The 19,220-nt window shown below is 49.4% G+C and overlaps 1 protein-coding gene across 1 annotated transcript in view; it reads right to left on the reverse strand.

Moving 5' to 3' along the window:
• The window catches only part of cplane1 (ciliogenesis and planar polarity effector 1), a 217,567-nt gene that overhangs the window by 128,971 nt on the left and 69,376 nt on the right, over positions 1–19,220 (reverse strand). Inside the window, exons 21-23 of the mRNA XM_041185379.1 lie at positions 9,194–9,271; positions 8,399–8,600; positions 3,688–3,939 (exon numbers count right to left, since the gene is read on the reverse strand). Coding sequence (XP_041041313.1) covers positions 3,688–3,939; positions 8,399–8,600; positions 9,194–9,271 — 532 coding nt within the window. The remainder of the gene's footprint in view (positions 1–3,687; positions 3,940–8,398; positions 8,601–9,193; positions 9,272–19,220) is intronic.

The following is a 19,220-nucleotide window of genomic DNA, read 5'->3' on the forward strand; positions in this document are numbered from 1 at the left end:
TGGGTTTAGTTTGGGATTGATTGAGGGCTGGGGAAGAGTGGGGCAGTGGGATTAGTTTGGGATTGCTACAGGGCTGGGGAAGAGTGGGGCAGTGGGATTAGTTTGGGATTGATTGAGGACTGGGGAAGAGTGGGGCAGTGGGATTAGTTTGGGATTGATTGAGGGCTGGGGAAGAGTGGGGCAGTGGGATTAGTTTGGGATTGATTGAGGGCTGGGGAAGAGTGGGGCAGTGGGATTAGTTTGGGAGTGATTGAGGGCTGGGGAAGAGTGGGGCAGTGGGATTAGTTTGGGAGTGATTCAGGACTGGGGAAGAGTGGGGCAGTGGGATTAGATTGGGATTGATTGAGGGCTGGGGAAGAGTGGGGCAGTGGGATTAGTTTGGGATTGATTCAGGGCTATGGGAGAGTGTGGGGTGTTCACATGAATGGAAGAATTTGATGACTATCTGAAGCTCGTGCCTCACACCTTCCTACAAACTACCTTTTTATTTGTTTCATGGGAAGTGGATGTCGCTGGCTGGACCAGCATTTATTTCCCATCTCTAATTGCCCTTGAGAAGGTGGTGGTGAGCTGCCTTCTTTAACTGCTGCAGTCCACGTGGTGTAGGTACACCCACAGTGCTGTTAGGGAGGGAGTTCCAGGATTTTGACCCAGCGACAGTGAAGGAACGGTCATATATTTCCAAGTCAAGATGGTGAGTGACTCGGAGAGGAACTTCCAGGTGGTGGTGTTCCCATCTATCTGTTGGCCCTTGTCCTTCTAGGTGGTAGTGGTCGTGGGTTTGGGAGGTGCTGTCTAAGCAATCTTGGTGAATTCCTGCAGTGCATCTTGTAGATGGTACACACTGCTGCTACTGTGTGTCGGTGGTGGAGGAGTAAATGTTTATGGATGTGGTGCCAATCAAGTGGGCTGCTTTGTCCTGGACGGTGTCAAGCTTCTTGAGTGTTGTGGGAGCTGCACTCATCCAGGTAAGTGGGGAGTATTCCAACACACTCCTGACTTGTGCCTTGTCGATGATGGACAGGCTTTGGGGAGTCAAGAGGTGAATTATACAAGTCACCTGCTCTTGTGAATCTTTGGAATTTGCTACCTCAGGGATTTGTGGATGGTCCATCGTTAATTATATTTTAAAGCCAAGATAGACAGAATTTTAGTTTCTCAGGGAATTGAGGGGTATGGGATATGGATAGGAAAGTGGAATTGAAGTCAAAGGTCAGCCACGATGGTATTGAATGATGAAGCAGGCTCCAAGGGCTTTGTGGTCCTACTCCTGCTCCTTTTCCTGATTTTTCTTATGTTCTTAGCATTGACCTGGGCTTCTGGATTACTCATCCAGTAACATTACCACTACACCATTGTCTCCTTCATTTTCCCTGATATCAGCTTCCCTCAAATTCCCTGTACATGACATTCACAGTCACCTTCCTCCACTTTATTCCTTTCTCCATTTCAATCCAAATGAACATAGGAACAGGAGGTGACCATTCAGCCCCTCAAGTCTGTTCAATCATTGAATGAAATCATGGCTGATCTGTGACCGAACTCTATCCACCCAACTTTGCCTCATGTCCCCTGATACCTACCTTTAGATAACAAAAATCTATCAATCTCAAGATAACAATTCACACTTTCATGTCATTATTTTCTTCATGACTCTGATTTTGCTTACTTTAATTTTGGTGAATCCTTGTGCAGAGTTGTCCCAGATTTGCACTAAGTGCGGTAGCGGGTGGGTAAAATGTCGCCTGCTGCAATGGCGAGTTTTCACACTGTATCGTTCCTAACCTGCCGCATTCATTATGCATTCCCGCAAAACACATCGATTCCATGGTGGGTGGGCTCTCATTCGTCTGCCACACCATCACCTCACTGCTTCATCACACCAGGTGCCATATTTAAAGTGTAGCCGCGCTCAGTGCTTCCAGCCCAGGACTGCAGCAAAGAAGACATGGCCCCGAAAGACAAGAAAACTGCAGCCCTCGAGCACCTTTAGGATGCTATGGAGGCCATTGTGATGTCCTCTACTCCCGCTCTGCCTGCAGGAGGGCCAGTGACATTACCACTCCGGCTTGGTAGGCACTGTGAGCGGTGGTCAGTGCCAATGCTGCACACGAGAGGTTGACCATCCAGTGCAGAAAGAGGATGAATGATCTCAACCGTGCCACCAAGGTAAGGCAACCATCTCATCACTCTAAACTCACACACTCACAAGCCCATCACACACTCACTGGCATCTCACTCACTGCCAGCTCAAGGGACATCACCACTCACTCTCTCACACACACCCTCACATCTCCATCTAGCCTCATCTCCTCTGGAGGTGCCTCCTCAGCCCTCACCATCTTGAGACCACTTGTACAGATCAACTTGTGCCCCACACACACCCTGGGATACCCTCCTTCCTCAGGACAGCCCTCACCCTGCAGCCTCTTCCCTTGCCTGAGGCCACTTCTCCCCCTTCCCCAAGCATTAAACATACGGCTGATCTGGTAGGTAGAGACCTGCCTGTGAACCCCTTTAAAAGTGATGTGGTGCTGCCTGTGAAGCCTGGAGCTGGTGACTGTGAGTGCTGCCTGAAGCAAGGTAGGTAACTCTTTCGAGTACAAACCCGTTTCCATCTGTTTCAGATGAAGTTGCATTGTTTCATAGTTTGCCATTGTGAGATTTGAACTCTTGATCTTGGGGTTACAAGCCCAGTACCATAACCACTTGGCTATTTAGGCCAAGCTAAGCAAGGAAGGTAAACAAACCTCGAAGTCCTGAGTGAAGTGCAGCTCACCAGGTGCATGTCATTTATGTTCAGTTGTGTAACACATCGGCGTGTTTTCCCACCAATGTGGGTGGATGATCCAGTGGGGTGGGGGGGGGGATGTGTGTAGCAGGCTGGCCTTGTAATGATAAGCTGATGTGTCACAATGAGGTTCCTGATGTCCAATGGCAGGAAACAGAGTGGACGATCGCAAACTGGTTTCACACCGCTGTGAAACTGCGTGTGCTATATTGTCCGTTCACACGCCCGACACCATCGGACATGGAAAATCCAGGCCCCTGTCTCCGATTCAATAGTAATTTCCTTGGATTGTCTGGGGTGCTGACCTCTTACTCCACCAGAAACACTGATACAAATAACTTATTCAGGAGTTATCTACTTTTCAGCTTGATGTAAGGTTTTTTCATTTTCTGCACAATAACTTGTATGAAGCAAACACTGGACAGAAATTTTGAATTCTAACTTTCTCAGACTGACACAGACCGCTCCAAGTGTTGAGGGACACACCAGCACCTCCCTTCCCCTCTGCTGCAAATTCCCACTTGCACCAAATTCCCAGCTTTTGCACCTTGTTCTGCTTTCTGTTCTGTCATCACTCTGGTGACCACTGAGCTGTTTCCACCTTGACAGGCACATGGTCAGGGCCATGTTACAGTTACTACCATTGAGCCTCACTCTGCTATGCAAGGAAGGCAACAATCCACTCTGTCGATGCTGTAATCAGTCACATTAGTTGGATGGGCGGCTCTCAGTTCTGCTGCTCTTGATGGTTAAATAGTATCAGAGGGACAGTATATCAGAGTCCTGGTACTGGGAGCTGGTGGCCTGGGAGATATGGTACTTGCAGAAGGCAAGGGGAGAACATTTAACAAAACAATGTAATTCTCACAGAACAACCGACAGCCCTCACCCCTTACCTGGGCTACCTTCTCCTCTGGCAGGCTGCTTGGTCTCTGAACCGGAAGGCTGCTTTCCATAGCTGCTCTCTCACGCCCCTTTCCTCCAGGTATGGGTACCTGACCAGTTGGACCTGGGTTTACATTCACGTTTGGTGCTGGGGGAACCCGGGTTTGGCTGGGAATGGGCAGAAGCTGCTGCTGAATGCTGGGAAGGCTGGTCAATGATGATCCAACCACCTGCATTAAACTCAGGAAGTTGATTTGCTGGAGCTGTTGGAGTGGGGGGTAAGGAATAGAGGCGGGGGGTAAGGAATAGAGGCGGGGGGTAAGGAATAGAGGCGGGGGGGTAAGGAATAGAGGTGGGGGGGTAAAGAATAAAGGTGGCGGGGTAAAGAATAGAGGTGGGGGAGTAAAGAATAGAGGTGGGGGAGTAAAGAATAGAGGTGGGGTGGTAAAGAATAGAGGTGGGGGGGTAAAGAATAGAGGTGGGGGTGTAAGGAATAGAGGTGGGTGGTAAAGAATAGAGGTGGGGGGGTAAAGAATAGAGGTGGGGGGGTAAGGAATAGAGGTGGGGGGGTAAGGAATAGAGGTGGGGGGGTAAAGAATAGAGGCGGGGGGGTAAGGAATAGAGGTGGGCGAGTAAAGAATAGAGGCGGGGGGGTAAGGAATAGAGGTGGGGGAGTAAAGAATAGAGGTGGGGGGGTAAAGAATAGAGGTGGGGGGGTAAAGAATAGAGGTGGGGGGGTAAGGAATAGAGGTGGGGGGGTAAGGAATAGAGGTGGGGGGGTAAGGAATAGAGGTGGGGGGGTAAAGAATAGAGGCAGGGGGGTAAAGAATAGAGGTGGGGGGGTAAAGAATAGAGGCGGGGGGTAAGGAATAGAGGTGGGCGAGTAAAGAATAGAGGTGGGGGGGTAAAGAATAGAGGCAGGGGGGTAAAGAATAGAGGCAGGGGGGTAAAGAATAGAGGTGGGGGGGTAAAGAATAGAGGCGGGGGGGTAAGGAATAGAGGCGGGGGGTAAAGAATAGAGGCGGGGCGGTAATGAATAGAGGCGGGGGGTAAGGAATAGAGGTGGGGGTGTAAAGAATAGAGGTGGGGGGGTAAGGAATAGGGGTGGGGGGTAAGGAATAGGAGTGGGGGGTAAGGAATAGGAGTGGGGGGTAAGGAATAGGAGTGGGGGGGTAAAGAATAGAGGTGGGGGATAAGGAACAGAGGTGGGGGGGTAAGGAATAGAGGTGGGGGGTAAGGAATAGAGGCGGGGGGTAAGGAATAGAGGTGGGGGGGTAAGGAATAGGGGTGGGGGGGTAAGGAATAGAGGCGGGGGAGTAAAGAATAGAGGTGGGGGGGTAAGGAATAGAGGTGGGGGGGTAAGGAATAGAGGTGGGGGGGTAAGGAATAGAGGTGGGGGGTAAAGAATAGAGGTGGGGGGTAAGGAATAGAGGTGGGGGGGTAAGGAATAGAGGCGGGGGGTAAGGAATAGGGGTGGGGGGTAAGGAATAGAGGTGGGGGGGTAAGGAATAGAGGTGGGGGGGTAAAGAATAGAGGCGGGGGGTAAGGAATAGAGGTGGGGGGGTAAAGAATAGAGGTGGGGGGGTAAGGAATAGAGGTGGGGGGGGTAAAGAATAGAGGTGGGGGGGTAAGGAATAGAGGTGGGGGGGTAAGGAATAGAGGTGGGGGGGTAAGGAATAGAGGTGGGGGGTAAGGAATAGAGGCGGGGGGGTAAAGAATAGAGGTGGTGGGGTAAGGAATAGAGGCGGGGGGTAAGGAATGGGGTGAAAAACAGGAGAGAGAGTTAACATAAATACATAAGAATTAGAAGCAGGACTAGGTCCCTTGAATCTGCTCTGCTATTCGACAAGATCATGGCTGATCTTATTGTGGCTTTAACTCGGCTATCCTGCATGCCCCATTTAATGCTTGATTCTCTTGTCAATTAAAAGTCTGTTTAACTCAACCTTGAGTATATTCAATGATCCTGACTCCACTGCTCTCTGGGGAACAGAATTTCACAGGAAATTCCTCCTCATCTTCATCTTAAAGAGACAACTCCTTATTCTGAATCTTGCCCCTACCCCATTTCTAGATTCCTTGAGGGGAAACACCCTCTCAGCACCACACTGTCAAGTCCCCTCAGGATCTTATATGTTTCATTACGATTTCCTCTCATTCTTCTAAACTCCAATGAGAATAGACCCAACCCACTCAACCTTTCCACTTAAGATAAACCCTTCATCCCAGGAATCAGCCCTGTGAACCTTCTCTAATCAGCAGTTCTAGGGAGGGAGAGTGGCAGAGCTGCAGGAGTGAGGGAGAGAGACAGAGCGGTGAGAGTGAGGGAGAGTGACAGAGCTGCAGGAGTGAGGGAGAGTGACAGAGCGGTGAGAGTGAGGGAGAGTGACAGAGCGGTGAGTGAGGGAGAGTGACAGAGCTGCAGGTGTGAGGGAGAGTGACAGAGCGGCAGGAGTGAGGGAGAGTGACAGAGCGGTGAGAGTGAGGGAGAGTGACAGAGCGGCAGGTGTGAGGGAGAGCGACAGAGCTGCAGGAGTGAGGGAGAGTGACAGAGCGGTGGGAGTGAGGGAGAGTGACAGAGCTGCAGGTGTGAGGGAGAGTGACAGAGCGGTGAGAGTGAGGGAGAGTGACAGAGCGGTGAGAGTGAGGGAGAGTGACAGAGCTGCAGGAGTGAGGGAGAGTGACAGAGCGGTGAGAGTGAGGGAGAGTGACAGAGCGGCAGGTGTGAGGGAGAGTGACAGAGCGGCAGGTGTGAGGGAGAGTGACAGAGCGGTGAGAGTGAGGGAGAGTGACAGAGCGGCAGGTGTGAGGGAGAGTGACAGAGCGGCAGGTGTGAGGGAGAGTGACAGAGCGGCAGGTGTGAGGGAGAGTGACAGAGCGGCAGGTGTGAGTGAGAGTGACAGAGCTGCAGGAGTGAGGGAGAGTGACAGAGCGGTGAGAGTGAGGGAGAGTGACAGAGCGGTGAGAGTGAGGGAGAGTGACAGAGCGGTGAGAGTGAGGGAGAGTGACAGAGCGGCAGGTGTGAGGGAGAGTGACAGAGCTGCAGGTGTGAGGGAGAGTGACAGAGCTGCAGGAGTGAGCGAGAGTGACAGAGCGGTGAGAGTGAGGGAGAGTGACAGAGCGGTGAGAGTGAGGGAGAGTGACAGAGCGGTGAGAGTGAGGGAGAGTGACAGAGCGGTGAGAGTGAGGGAGAGTGACAGAGCTACAGGAGTGAGGGAGAGTGACAGAGCGGTGAGAGTGAGGGAGAGTGACAGAGCTACAGGTGTGAGGGAGAGTGACAGAGCTACAGGTGTGAGGGAGAGTGACAGAGCTACAGGTGTGAGGGAGAGTGACAGAGCGGTGAGAGTGAGGGAGAGTGACAGAGCGGTGAGAGTGAGGGAGAGTGACAGAGCGGTGAGAGTGAGGGAGAGTGACAGAGCTGCAGGAGTGAGGGAGAGTGACAGAGCTGCAGGAGTGAGGGAGAGTGACAGAGCGGTGAGAGTGAGGGAGAGTGACAGAGCTGCAGGAGTGAGGGAGAGTGACAGAGCGGTGAGAGTGAGGGAGAGTGACAGAGCGGCAGGTGTGAGGGAGAGTGACAGAGCGGCAGGAGTGAGGGAGAGTGACAGAGCGGTGAGAGTGAGGGAGAGTGACAGAGCTGCAGGTGTGAGGGAGAGTGACAGAGCTGCAGGTGTGAGGGAGAGTGACAGAGCTGCAGGTGTGAGGGAGAGTGACAGAGCGGTGAGAGTGAGGGAGAGTGACAGAGCGGTGAGAGTGAGGGAGAGTGACAGAGCTGCAGGAGTGAGGGAGAGTGACAGAGCTGCAGGTGTGAGGGAGAGTGACAGAGCGGTAGGTGTGAGGGAGAGTGACAGAGCTGCAGGTGTGAGGGAGAGTGACAGAGCGGTAGGTGTGAGGGAGAGTGACAGAGCGGTAGGTGTGAGGGAGAGTGACAGAGCGGTGAGAGTGAGGGAGAGTGACAGAGCTGCAGGTGTGAGGGAGAGTGACAGAGCGGTGAGAGTGAGGGAGAGTGACAGAGCTGCAGGTGTGAGGGAGAGTGACAGAGCGGTGAGAGTGAGGGAGAGTGACAGAGCGGCAGGTGTGAGGGAGAGTGACAGAGCTGCAGGTGTGAGGGAGAGTGACAGAGCGGTAGGTGTGAGGGAGAGTGACAGAGCGGTAGGTGTGAGGGAGAGTGACAGAGCGGTGAGAGTGAGGGAGAGTGACAGAGCTGCAGGTGTGAGGGAGAGTGACAGAGCGGTGAGAGTGAGGGAGAGTGACAGAGCGGTGAGAGTGAGGGAGTGTGACAGAGCGGTGAGAGTGAGGGAGAGTGACAGAGCGGCAGATGTGAGGGAGAGTGACAGAGCGGTGAGAGTGAGGGAGAGTGACAGAGCTGCAGGAGAGAGGGCGAGTGTTGGAGCGTGTCTGTGAAGGTGAGACTGGGCATGTATATACGAACTGATACAGTGTGAACAGGAGTGTGCGGGGGAGCTGTGGGTGAGACAGTGAATGTTGAGAAAGGGACAAAAATAGAGAAGCTGAGACAGCCAGTGAGCAAGGAAGAGAGCACAAGAAAGACAGACTGGTTGACAGAGAATGAGACAAAATGCAACTCCAGAGGGGATATCCAGGAGAGCCAGGATGGGGGCATCCAGATTAGTGGACAAGCATAGCTGAATAAGAGGATCTAGAACAGGGAACAAATCACTGGATTACAAAAAGGAACAAGAAAGCACTCATATTTCACATTACCTGAACCAGTTTAAACATTTCATCCTGGAGCATGTGTTGAAAAAGGTTTGGTGTGTTGACAGTCTGACCATCAGGATCCACAGTCTGGGTAGCAGCTGGCACTGGCACGGACACAGCTGGTGTGGGCAGGGCCAGCCCCGATTGACAATCCAACACAGGCTGCAGCAGGGAGGAGGGAGCCAAGCTGGGTAGAGGGCCAGAGCTGAGGAAAGAATGGACAAGAGATGTGACTGGTGAGGGAAACACATCGGTTTCAGGTCCGAGTTTGGTATAGTCATAAGGCACTTCGAGCAGACCCACAGTGGAATCACTGAGCTCATTCAGGGAGAAACAATGAGAACACTGAGCACAGCTCCAAGCAACACATCAGAGGGAGCACGAAAACTCTCAATTATCATGCTCTCAAACTCATGTCAAAAAATACAACACATGTTCAGTTCTATTACTGATTGTTCACCCTCCCAGATAACAAAAACTAGCCTGCCACTCTGAGATACAACATGCCTTTGCCCCATACCCATAGTTATTGAATATTCTCTCCCCCCAGCCCCCAGTAACAAATACTCTCTGTCTGCAGTCACTGAGTTCTGCCTCCAGTTCTATCCAGGTTTTTAATACATTTCTCTATGTCCTGTTCCCTCAGGATCCTAGGAACAGGAGGAGGACAATTTTAGGAGTTTGTGACTAATTTGTTCCTGAAACTGTCCTTAATCTGTGTCTTACTCGTTTGAGTGATGAAATCCAGGCTCCCTTCAGCTTCAGGTACATAGTGCAGTGGTTACAATGCTCGCTCACCTCTCTGCTGCTGTCATTGAAGGTTGGGACGTGGTCTGAGGAGAGCAGCAATCGTCAGTCTCAGCTTCTCTCTGCAGCCTGCAATGAAACAGTAAGAATACACTCAGCACAGACTTCAGCCCCGAGATATCCACACACACACCATAGGCTCATTGTCAACATCAGCAGCAGCCCAACCTACAGAATCTGATTCAGCAGCTATCATCATCCTTGGCGACTCCGGTTCCTCAAAGAACGACCAAGGTTTACTGATTATACCGGGTCCACACTTTGTTTAGGAAATGGGGCATTGGGGGAAACACAAGAAGCTCAGAAGAAAGTTTAAACAGCGAAAATAAAATGAGGCAGAAACAATGCAGTCAAGAAACCCCCGTGACCCCCTCACCCAGTTCACCACCGTGACCCCCTCACCCGGTTCACCACCGTGGCCCCCTCACCCGGTTCTCTCCCATGACCCCTCGCCCGGTTCACCCCCGTGACCCCTCGCCTGGATTGCCCCCGTGACCCCTCGCCCGGTTCGCCCCCGTGACCCCTCTCACCAGGTTCGCCCCCGTGACCCCTCGCCCGGTTCGCCCCCGTGACCCCTCGCCCGGTTCGCCCCCGTGACCCCTCTTACCAGGTTCGCCCCTGTGACCCCTCACCTTGTCCACCCAGGTGCTGTCTCTCCCTATTCACAACCCCCAAAACCAGCGTTCTTTCCCTCTGTTCACCTTTGGTGCTTCTCTCTTTGCTGTGCATTCACTGTGGCTTATGATGAATCAATTCCTCAAGAATACTGTACAGATAAAGCTTATTCGTAAAATTCTAGAAACTTACAGCAGGTCACATGGCCTATCCTGCCTTGTTGGTTCTTTGGTTAAGTTAATTATTCATCTGAGTCCCCTCCTCCCTTCCCCTATTCTCCAGTTCCACAAACAGAAACGTACAGGAGGAAATGCAAAGGGTCAGAATGTGATCTACAGCAGCAGTTAAATCAGGTTCCTGCCCACTCACTGGGTTCATGCAGATGTGAACAAGTTGCTATTACACATCTTTCGAACTGTTCCAAGGGTCGATTCTCTTCAGTTTCTTCCAGACTCCATGTTAAAACTCAGCCTGTTTGATTACAGTGAGACAATACTGCACCATAGCAACCAGCTTTACTCAAACGGCCTGGTTCTCTCCGTCAACTACGTGGTGGTGCAATACATGTGGCAGCTTGCCATTTATTTACCCATCAATGAGCTTGCTTACCAAGCTTGGAAAGTGATCAGAGACAAGCCTGGGACCAAAGGCTGCCTACTGTCTCAGCTTCTACTGATATTCTATCAGGTTCCTCTTCCTTAATAACCTTACAAAATTATCCTGTACCTCTAAGCGTATATCACCCTCTCTGTCCCTAACAGAACTCACCCTGCCTCTTCAAAAACAGAATTACCTGGAAAAACTCAGCAGGTCTGGCAGCATCAGCAGAGAAGAAAAGAGTTGATGTTTCGAGTCCTCATGACCCTTCAACAGAACTGAGTGAAATTAGGAGAGGGGTGAAATATAAGCTGGTTTAAGATGGGGGGGGGGGGGGTGGTTGTAGGGACAAGCAAGCAGTGATAGGAGGAGATAATCAAAAGATGTCACAGACAAAAGAACAAAGAGGTGTTGAAGGTGGTGATATTATCTAAACGAATGTGCTAAATAAGAATAGATGGCAGGACACACAAGGTACAACTCTAGTGGGGGTGGGGTGGAAAGACTAACAGGGCATAAAAACAAACTGGGCAACCGCTTTGCAGAACACCTGCGGTCTGTCCACAAGAAAGACCCAAACCTCCCTGTCGCTTGCCATTTTAACACTCCACCCTGCTCTCTTGCCCACATGTCCGTCCTTGGCCTGCTGCACTGTTCCAGTGAAGCCCAACGCAAACTGGAGGAACAGCACCTCATCTTCCGACTAGGCACTTTACAGCCTTCCGGACTGAATATTGAATTCAACAACTTTAGATCTTGAACTCCCTCCTCCATCCTCACCCCCTTTCTGTTTATTCCCCCTTCCTTTTGTTTTTTCCAATAATTTATATAGATTTTTCTTTTCCCACCTATTTCCATTATTTTAAATCTATACCTTTTATGCCCTGTTAATCTTATGACACCCACCCCCACTAGAGCTGTACCTTGAGTGCCCTGCCATCCATTCTTAATTAGCGCATTCGTTTAGATAATATCACCACCTTCAACACCTCTTTGTTCTTTTGTCTGTGACATCTTTTGATGATCTCCTCCTATCACTGCTTGTTTGTCCCTACAACCACACCCCACACCCCACCACTTCTCTCTCCCCACCCAACCCCACCCCCCCCTCCGCCCCCCACACACACACACACACCTTAAACCAGCTTATATTTCACTCCTTTCCTAAGATTCACTCAGTTCTGTTGAAGGGTCATGAGGACTCGAAACGTCAACTCTTTTCTTCTCCGCCGATGCTGCCAGACCTGCTGAGTTTTTCCAGGTAATTCTGTTTTTGTTTTGGATTTCCAGCATCCGCAGCTTTTTGTTTTTATCTCTCTGCCTCTTACCAGGCTTACTATTTACCTGCTGCTACAAGATTTTTGGGTTCCCTTTTGTCGATCGCAATTCTATTCTCATTGTCTCTCTTTGCGAGTTTTTTTCCCCCTCTTCACTTCCCCTGTCAACTATTGTGTTTGACCTGGTTTTCACATGAAGAATTCACCATTCACCCTCTTTTTTTCATTCCATCCATAACTTCTATCTCCCTCATTATCCAAGGAGCCCTGGTTTTGGTTCTCCTGCCTTTACCCCTTGTCGCTCTGGAATCTAAGAAGCTAATATCAATAATGATCAGATTGAAACTACTAGATTATCGTAAATCAGATGGTTTTTAACAATGCCCTTCAGGGGTGGAAATCTGCCATCCTTACCTGGTCTGGCCTACATGTGATTCCAGGCCCACAAGCAATGTGGTTGACTCTTAACTGCCCTCTGAAATGGCCCAGCAAGATGCTCAATTTATCAAACTAGTACAGAAATTTATCAAACTAGTACAGAAATTTATCAAACTAGTACAGAAAAGGCGAATAAGAATAAATTTGCACAGAACACCCGGCATCGACCTCGGCACTGGAAACGACAAAGGCACAGGCTACAAAATTCTCCAGTGCGGACTCATGTAGAAATCAGGAGAGCTGTCCCACAGACTAGTCTAGCAACAGCCTGACACAGTCATTGTCATGGAATCATACCTTAAAGATAGTGTCCCAGACACCACCATCACCATCCCTGGGTATATCCCTTACAGATAATGTCCCAGACACCACCATCACCATCCCTGGGTATGTCCCTGGGTATATCCCTTACAGATAATGTCCCAGACACCACCATCACCATCCCTGGGTATGTCCCTGGGTATATCCCTTACAGATAGTGTCCCAGACACCACCATCACCGTTCCTGGGTATGAGCCTGGGTATATCCCTTACAGATAATGTCCCAGACACCACCATCACCGTCCCTGGGTATGTCCCTGGGTATATCCCTTACAGATAGTGTCCCAGACACCACCATCACCATCCCTGGGTATATCCCTGGGTATATCCCTTACAGATAATGTCCCAGACACCACCATCACCATCCCTGGGTATGTCCCTGGGTATATCCCTTACAGATAGTGTCCCAGACACCACCATCATCATCCCTGGGTATGTCCCTGGGTATATCCCTTACAGATAATGTCCCAGACACCACCATCACCGTCCCTGGGTATGTCCCTGGGTATATCCCTTACAGATAGTGTCCCAGACACCACCATCACCATCCCTGGGTATGTCCCTGGGTATATCCCTTACAGATAATGTCCCAGACACCACCATCACCATCCCTGGGTATGTCCCTGGGTATATCCCTTACAGATAGTGTCCCAGACACCACCATCATCATCCCTGGGTATGTCCCTGGGTATATCCCTTACAGATAGTGTCCCAGACACCACCATCACCATCCCTGGGTATGTCCCTGGGTATATCCCTTACAGATAATGTCCCAGACACCACCATCACCATCCCTGGGTATGTCCCTGGGTATATCCCTTACAGATAATGTCCCAGACACCACTATCACCATCCCTGGGTATGTCCCTGGGTATATCCCTTACAGATAGTGTCCCAGACACCACCATCACCATCCCTGGGTATGTCCCTGGGTATATCCCTTACAGATAATGTCCCAGACACCACCATCACCATCCCTGGGTATACCCTATCCCACCGTCAGGACAGACCCAGCAGAGGTAGTGACACAGTGGTATACAGTCGGGAGGGAGTTACCCTGGGAATCCTCAACATCGACTCCGGAGCCCATGAAGTCTCATGGCATCAGGTCAAACATGGACAAGGAAACCTCCTGCTGATGACCACGTCCTGCCCTCCCTCAGCTGATGAATCAGTGCTTCCTCCATGTTAAACACCACTTGGAGGAAGCACTGAGGGTGGTGAGGGTGCAGAATGTTCTCTGGATGGGGGACTTCAATGTCCATCACCAAGAGTGGCTCGGTAGCACCACTACAGACTGAGCTAGCCAAGTTCTAAATAACATATTTGCTAGATTAGGCCCATGGCAGGTGCTGAGAGAACTAATAAGAGGTAAAAAACCTACCTCGTGACAGCACAGGTAGGAGTGACCAATGCAAAGACTTTGTGGAGATGGACTCCCATTTTCACACTGAAGGTCCCCCACCATCGTGTTGTGTGGCACTACCACCATGCTGAATGGAATGGATTCTAAACAGACCTAGCAACTCAAACCTAGGCATCTATGAAGCACTAAGGGCCATCAACAGCAGAAGAATTGCATTCAACCACAATCTGTAACCTATTGGTATGGAATAGAGCAAGCCAGAAGCAGCAGCAAGCTAACCTAAAAATGAAGTGTCCGTTAGGAAACTCAGATACCTTCATCTTAAATCGGCAGTCGTAGGTGGGGAACGCCAGTTGCCAGCGAGCCTGGGGCCTTCTGTGCATGTGCTAGCCGGGGACTGCTTGCATATGCACAGTTGGATTGTTTTCGGATCCTCAGGCTAGGAACTGTGCAAAACTGCAGTTCAGGTGACATGGAAGGTGTCCCAGGGGAGCAGGACATGAAGAGGAGGGCAGGGAGAGGTCCCACAACAAAGTCCCAGGCAGAGACAATGACAAGAGTTGGAAAGAGGTCCCAGAAATTTTGAAAACTGCCAGGGCAACACCCTCCCGAGTGTGTACCACTGTGCTGCCACCTCGAGTCATAGAGCTATACAGCAGAGAAACAGGCCCTTCGGCCCATTGTGTCCGTGCCAGCCATTAAGCCCCTATCTATTCTAATAGCCCTGTATGCTACGGCATTTCAAGTTCTCACCTAAATATTTCTTAAATATTGTAAGGTTCATGTTTCTACCACCCCCTCAAGCAGTGTGTTCCAGATTCCAACCACCCTCTGGGTGAAAAAATCTTTTCCTCAAATCCTCTCTAAACCTCCTGCCCCTTACCTTAAATCTATGCCCCCTGGTTATTGACACCTCCACTAAGGGGAAATATTTCTTCCTATTTACCCTATCTATGCCCCTCATAATTTTGTATATCTCTATCAGGTTCCCCCCTCAGTCTTCTCTGCTCTAAGGAAAACAACCCCAGCCTATCCAGTCTCTCTTCATAGCTGAAACACTCCAGCCCAGGCAACATCCTGGTGAATCTCCTTTGCACCCTCTCCAGTGCAATCATATCCTTCCTGTAGTGTGCAGCTGTGGCCTAACTAGCGTTTTATACAGCTCCAACATAACCTCCCTGCTCTTATATTCTAGGCCTCGGCTAATAAAGGCAAGTATCCCATATGCCTTCTTAACCACCTTATCTACCTGTGCTGCTGCCTTCAGGGATCTATGGACATGTACACCAAGGTCCCTCTGATCCTCTGTACTTCCTAGGGTCCTACCATTCATTGTGTATTCCCTTGCTGTGTTAGTCTTACCAAAATGCATCACCTCACACTTCTCAGGATTAAATTCCATTTGCCACTGCCCTGCCCATCTTACCAACCCATCTATATCGTCCTGTAATCTAAGGCTCTCCTCCTCACTATTTACAACACCATCAATTTTTGTGTCATCTGTGAACTTGCTGATCATACTTCCTATACTCACATCTAAATCATTAATGTATACTACAAACAGCAAGGGTTCCAGCACCAATCCCTACGGTACACCACTTGTCACAGGCTTCCAATCGCAAAAACAACCTTCGACCATCACCCTCTGCCTCCTGCCACTAAGCCAATTTTGTATCCAATTTGCCAAATTGCCCTGGATCCGATGGGCTCTTATCCTCATGACCATATCTCCCATGTGGGACCTTGTTAAAAGCCTTCCTGAAGTCCATGTAGACTACATCAACTACACCACCCTCATCTACACAACTACTCACCTTCTTGAAAAATTCAATCAAATTTGTTAGACATGATCTCCCCCTGACAAAGCCAAGCTATCCCTGATTAATTGCTGCCTCTCCAAGTGGAGATTAATCCTGTCCCTCAGAATTTTTTCCAATGGTTTCTCTACCACTGATGTTAGACTCACTGGCCTGTAATTACCTGGTTTATCTTTAATACCTTTCTTGAATAATGGTACTACATTCACTGTCCTCCAGTCCTCTGGCACCTCTCCTGTGGCCAGAGACGATTTGAAAATTAGTGTCAGAGCCCCTGCTATCTCCTCCCTTGCCTCACACAGCAGCCTGGGATACATCTCATCTGGGCCTCGGGATTGATCCACTTTAAGCCTGCTAAAGCTGTTAATATCTCCTCCCTTTCAATGTTAGTTTGTTCAAGTATATCACAGTCTCCCTCCCTGATTTCTACACCTACATTGTCCTTCTCTGTAGTGAAAAGTCATTTAAAACCTCACCCACGTCCTCTGGCTCCACGCACAGATTGCCACTTTGGTTCCTAATGGGTCCTACTCTTTCCCTGGTTATTCTCTTGCCCCTAATATATTTATAAAATGCCTTGGGATTTCCTTTATCTTGCCCGCCAGTGTTTTATCATGTGCCCTCTTCACTCTCCTAATTACTTTTTTTTAGTTCCCCCCCCCCCGCAACTTTCTATACTCCTCGAGGGCTTCTGCTGTTTTCAGCTCTCTGTATCTACCAGAAGCCTCCTTTTTTCCCCTTATCCAATCCTCAATATCCCTTGACATCCAGGGTTCCCTGGACTTGTTGGTCCCAACCTTCATCTTTTGGGAACATGTTGGCCATGAACTCTCACTATTTCCTTTTTGAATGACTCCCACTGCTCTGATGTAGACTTTCCTACAAGTAGTTGCTCCCAGTCCACTTTGGCCAGATCCTGTCTTATCATATTGAAATCGGCCTTCCCCCAATTCAGGACCTTTATTTCCGGACCATCTTTGTCCTTTTCCAAAACTACCTTAAATCTTACAGATTTACCATCCCTGAAATGCTCCCCCACTGACACTTCTACCACTTGCCCGGTTTCATTCCCTAAGATTAGGTCCAGTAACGGTCCCTTCTCTGCTGGGCCCGTCCTGCCGGTGGGACAGGAAATACCCAGGGATGGTGATGGTGGTGTCTGGGACACTATCTGTAAGGTATGATTCCGTGAGAATGACTATGTCAGGCTGTTGCTTGACTAGTCTGTGAGACAGCTCTCCCAATTTTGGCACTTGCCCCCAGATGTTAGTAAGGAGGGTTTTGCAGGGCTGAGGTTGCTGTTGTTGTTTCTGCTACCTCGGTCGATGCCGGTGGTCCATCTGGTTTCAGTCCTTGTAGGTTTTGTAGCGGTTTGATAATTGTCACTTGATTTCCATAAGTTTCTCTTCGACTTTCACCTCCATGGCCCGTTCGACAATGGTTTCATGGTCACTATTACCAAGAATAGCTTTCAATCCCAGAGTTATTCATTGAATTTAAATTCCACCAGCTGCTGTGATGGGATTTGAACCCGTGTCCCCTGAGCATTATCCTGGGCCTCTGGGTTACTAGCCAGCAACATTACCACTACGCCACTGCCTCCCCTGGATGAGTGCCTTGCCAATAATACTCAAGCTTGACATCATCCAAGAGAAAACAGTCCACTTGATCACCACCAATGCACAGTGACAATAGCTTATAGACTGTACAAGGTGCACTGCATCAACTCACCAAGCCTCCTTCAACAGAAGTTTCTAAACCCATGGCCTCTACCAGCTAGAACAGCAAGGGCAGCAGATGCATGGGAACAATACCACCTGCAAGTTCCCTTCCAATGCACACACCATCCTGACTTGTAACTATATCACTGTCACTGGATCAAAATCCTGGAACTCCCTACCTAACAGCACATGGCGTACTTAGACCACATGGACTGCAGCGGCTCATGAAGGTGGCTCACTACCACCTTCTCAAAGGCAATTATGACTGGGCAATAATGCTGGCCTTGCCTATCACGTGAATGGATACAAAAAAATACAAAGAATGAAAATAGGTACAGGCACAGAGTGACAGACTGAAACATAAAGCAAGCACCCAAGACCCAGTGAGTGTGTGTGTTATGAATGCCAGACATTACAAGATGGTCATGTTTTAAAATGTTTCCATTCGCCTAAGGTGAAACAGGATGTTCTGGAAAGGGGGATAATGAGGTCATATCAAACACGTACACTCAGAGACAGGCCCATGGGATCTGCTGGCCATGGAGGTGAAAGTCAAAGAGAAACTTATTGCAATCAAGTGACAATTTCCACACTTTTCCATAGTAATACACGGTAAACGGACAACTGCTTTGCTGAGACAGGCAGACAGAGACAAGGCAGATATTGTTGTGTGGGGGAACAATGCAATTACTGCTGTGGGCATGCAAGATGCTTGTAAGAATTTGCGTTCTATTGGAAAGGAAGGGACCTTTGGAGAATTAAGGAACAAGGAGTTGCTGAGGGAGGCCTTGCTGGTGGATGTTGAATCTGGGAGAATTAGGCTGAGCGGAAAAACTTTCAAAGGGCACCAAAAGTTGCAACCTAGCTCAACAGGGGGAAATGAGCTTGCTGGGGAGCCAGGGGTAACATGAGTCTTGTTCTTGCCCTGTTACACCTGCCAGAAATGCGGTGCACAGCGAAGGTGCTATAAGGTGCAGCTCAATAATGTTCTCGATTGCTTTAGTTAGTTAAAGTGAAAATGCCTTTTCTTTTGTCTGATGCTTTAGTTCCCTGTTAAGGACTACTGGATATATATAATAAAAGCAAAACACTGAGGATGCTGGAAATCTAAAATAAAAACAAAGTACTGGAAAAACCTAGCGGTTTTGGCAGCATCTGTGGAGAGAGAAACCGAGTTAACATCTCGAGTCCAACATGATTCTTTTGCGTAACGAGATGGATTTATGTTGATTTTAGCTAATTTGTTAGAGTAAAGGTCTTAAAACATAAAACCTTGCTGCCCCATGGAACTCATTTCCTGCTATCTTGACTCCATTCTCTCTTCCCTTGTGCAATCCCTTCCCACCTACATCTGTGATTCCTCTGATGCCCTACATCATATCAACAATTTCCAGTTCCCTGGCCCCAACCGCCTCCTCTTTACCATGGATGTCCAATCCCTCTACACCTCCATTCCCCACCGGGGGATTCTTCCTCGAACAGAGGCCTGAACAATCCCCATCCACCACTACTCTCCTCTGTCTGGCAGAACTTGTGCTCTCACTGAACAATTTCTCCTTCAACTCCTCTCACTTCCTCCAAATAAAAGGTGTGGCTATGGGTATCCGCATGGGCCCCAGCTATGCCTGTCTCTTTATAGGGTATGTGGAACATTCCTTGTTCCAGTCCTACTCCGGCCCCCTCCCACAACTCTTTCTCTGGTACATTGATGAATGCTTCAGTGCTGCTTCATGCACTTGTTTGGACCTGGAAAAATTTATTAATTTTGCTTTCAATTTCCACCCCTCCATCATTTTCACACGGTCCATCTCTGACACTTCCCTTCCTTGACCTCTCTGTCTCAATTTCTGGTGATAGACTGTCCAC

The sequence above is a fragment of the Carcharodon carcharias genome, chromosome 4, assembly GCF_017639515.1.
Source record: "Carcharodon carcharias isolate sCarCar2 chromosome 4, sCarCar2.pri, whole genome shotgun sequence".
Classification (NCBI taxonomy): Eukaryota; Metazoa; Chordata; class Chondrichthyes; order Lamniformes; family Lamnidae; genus Carcharodon; species Carcharodon carcharias.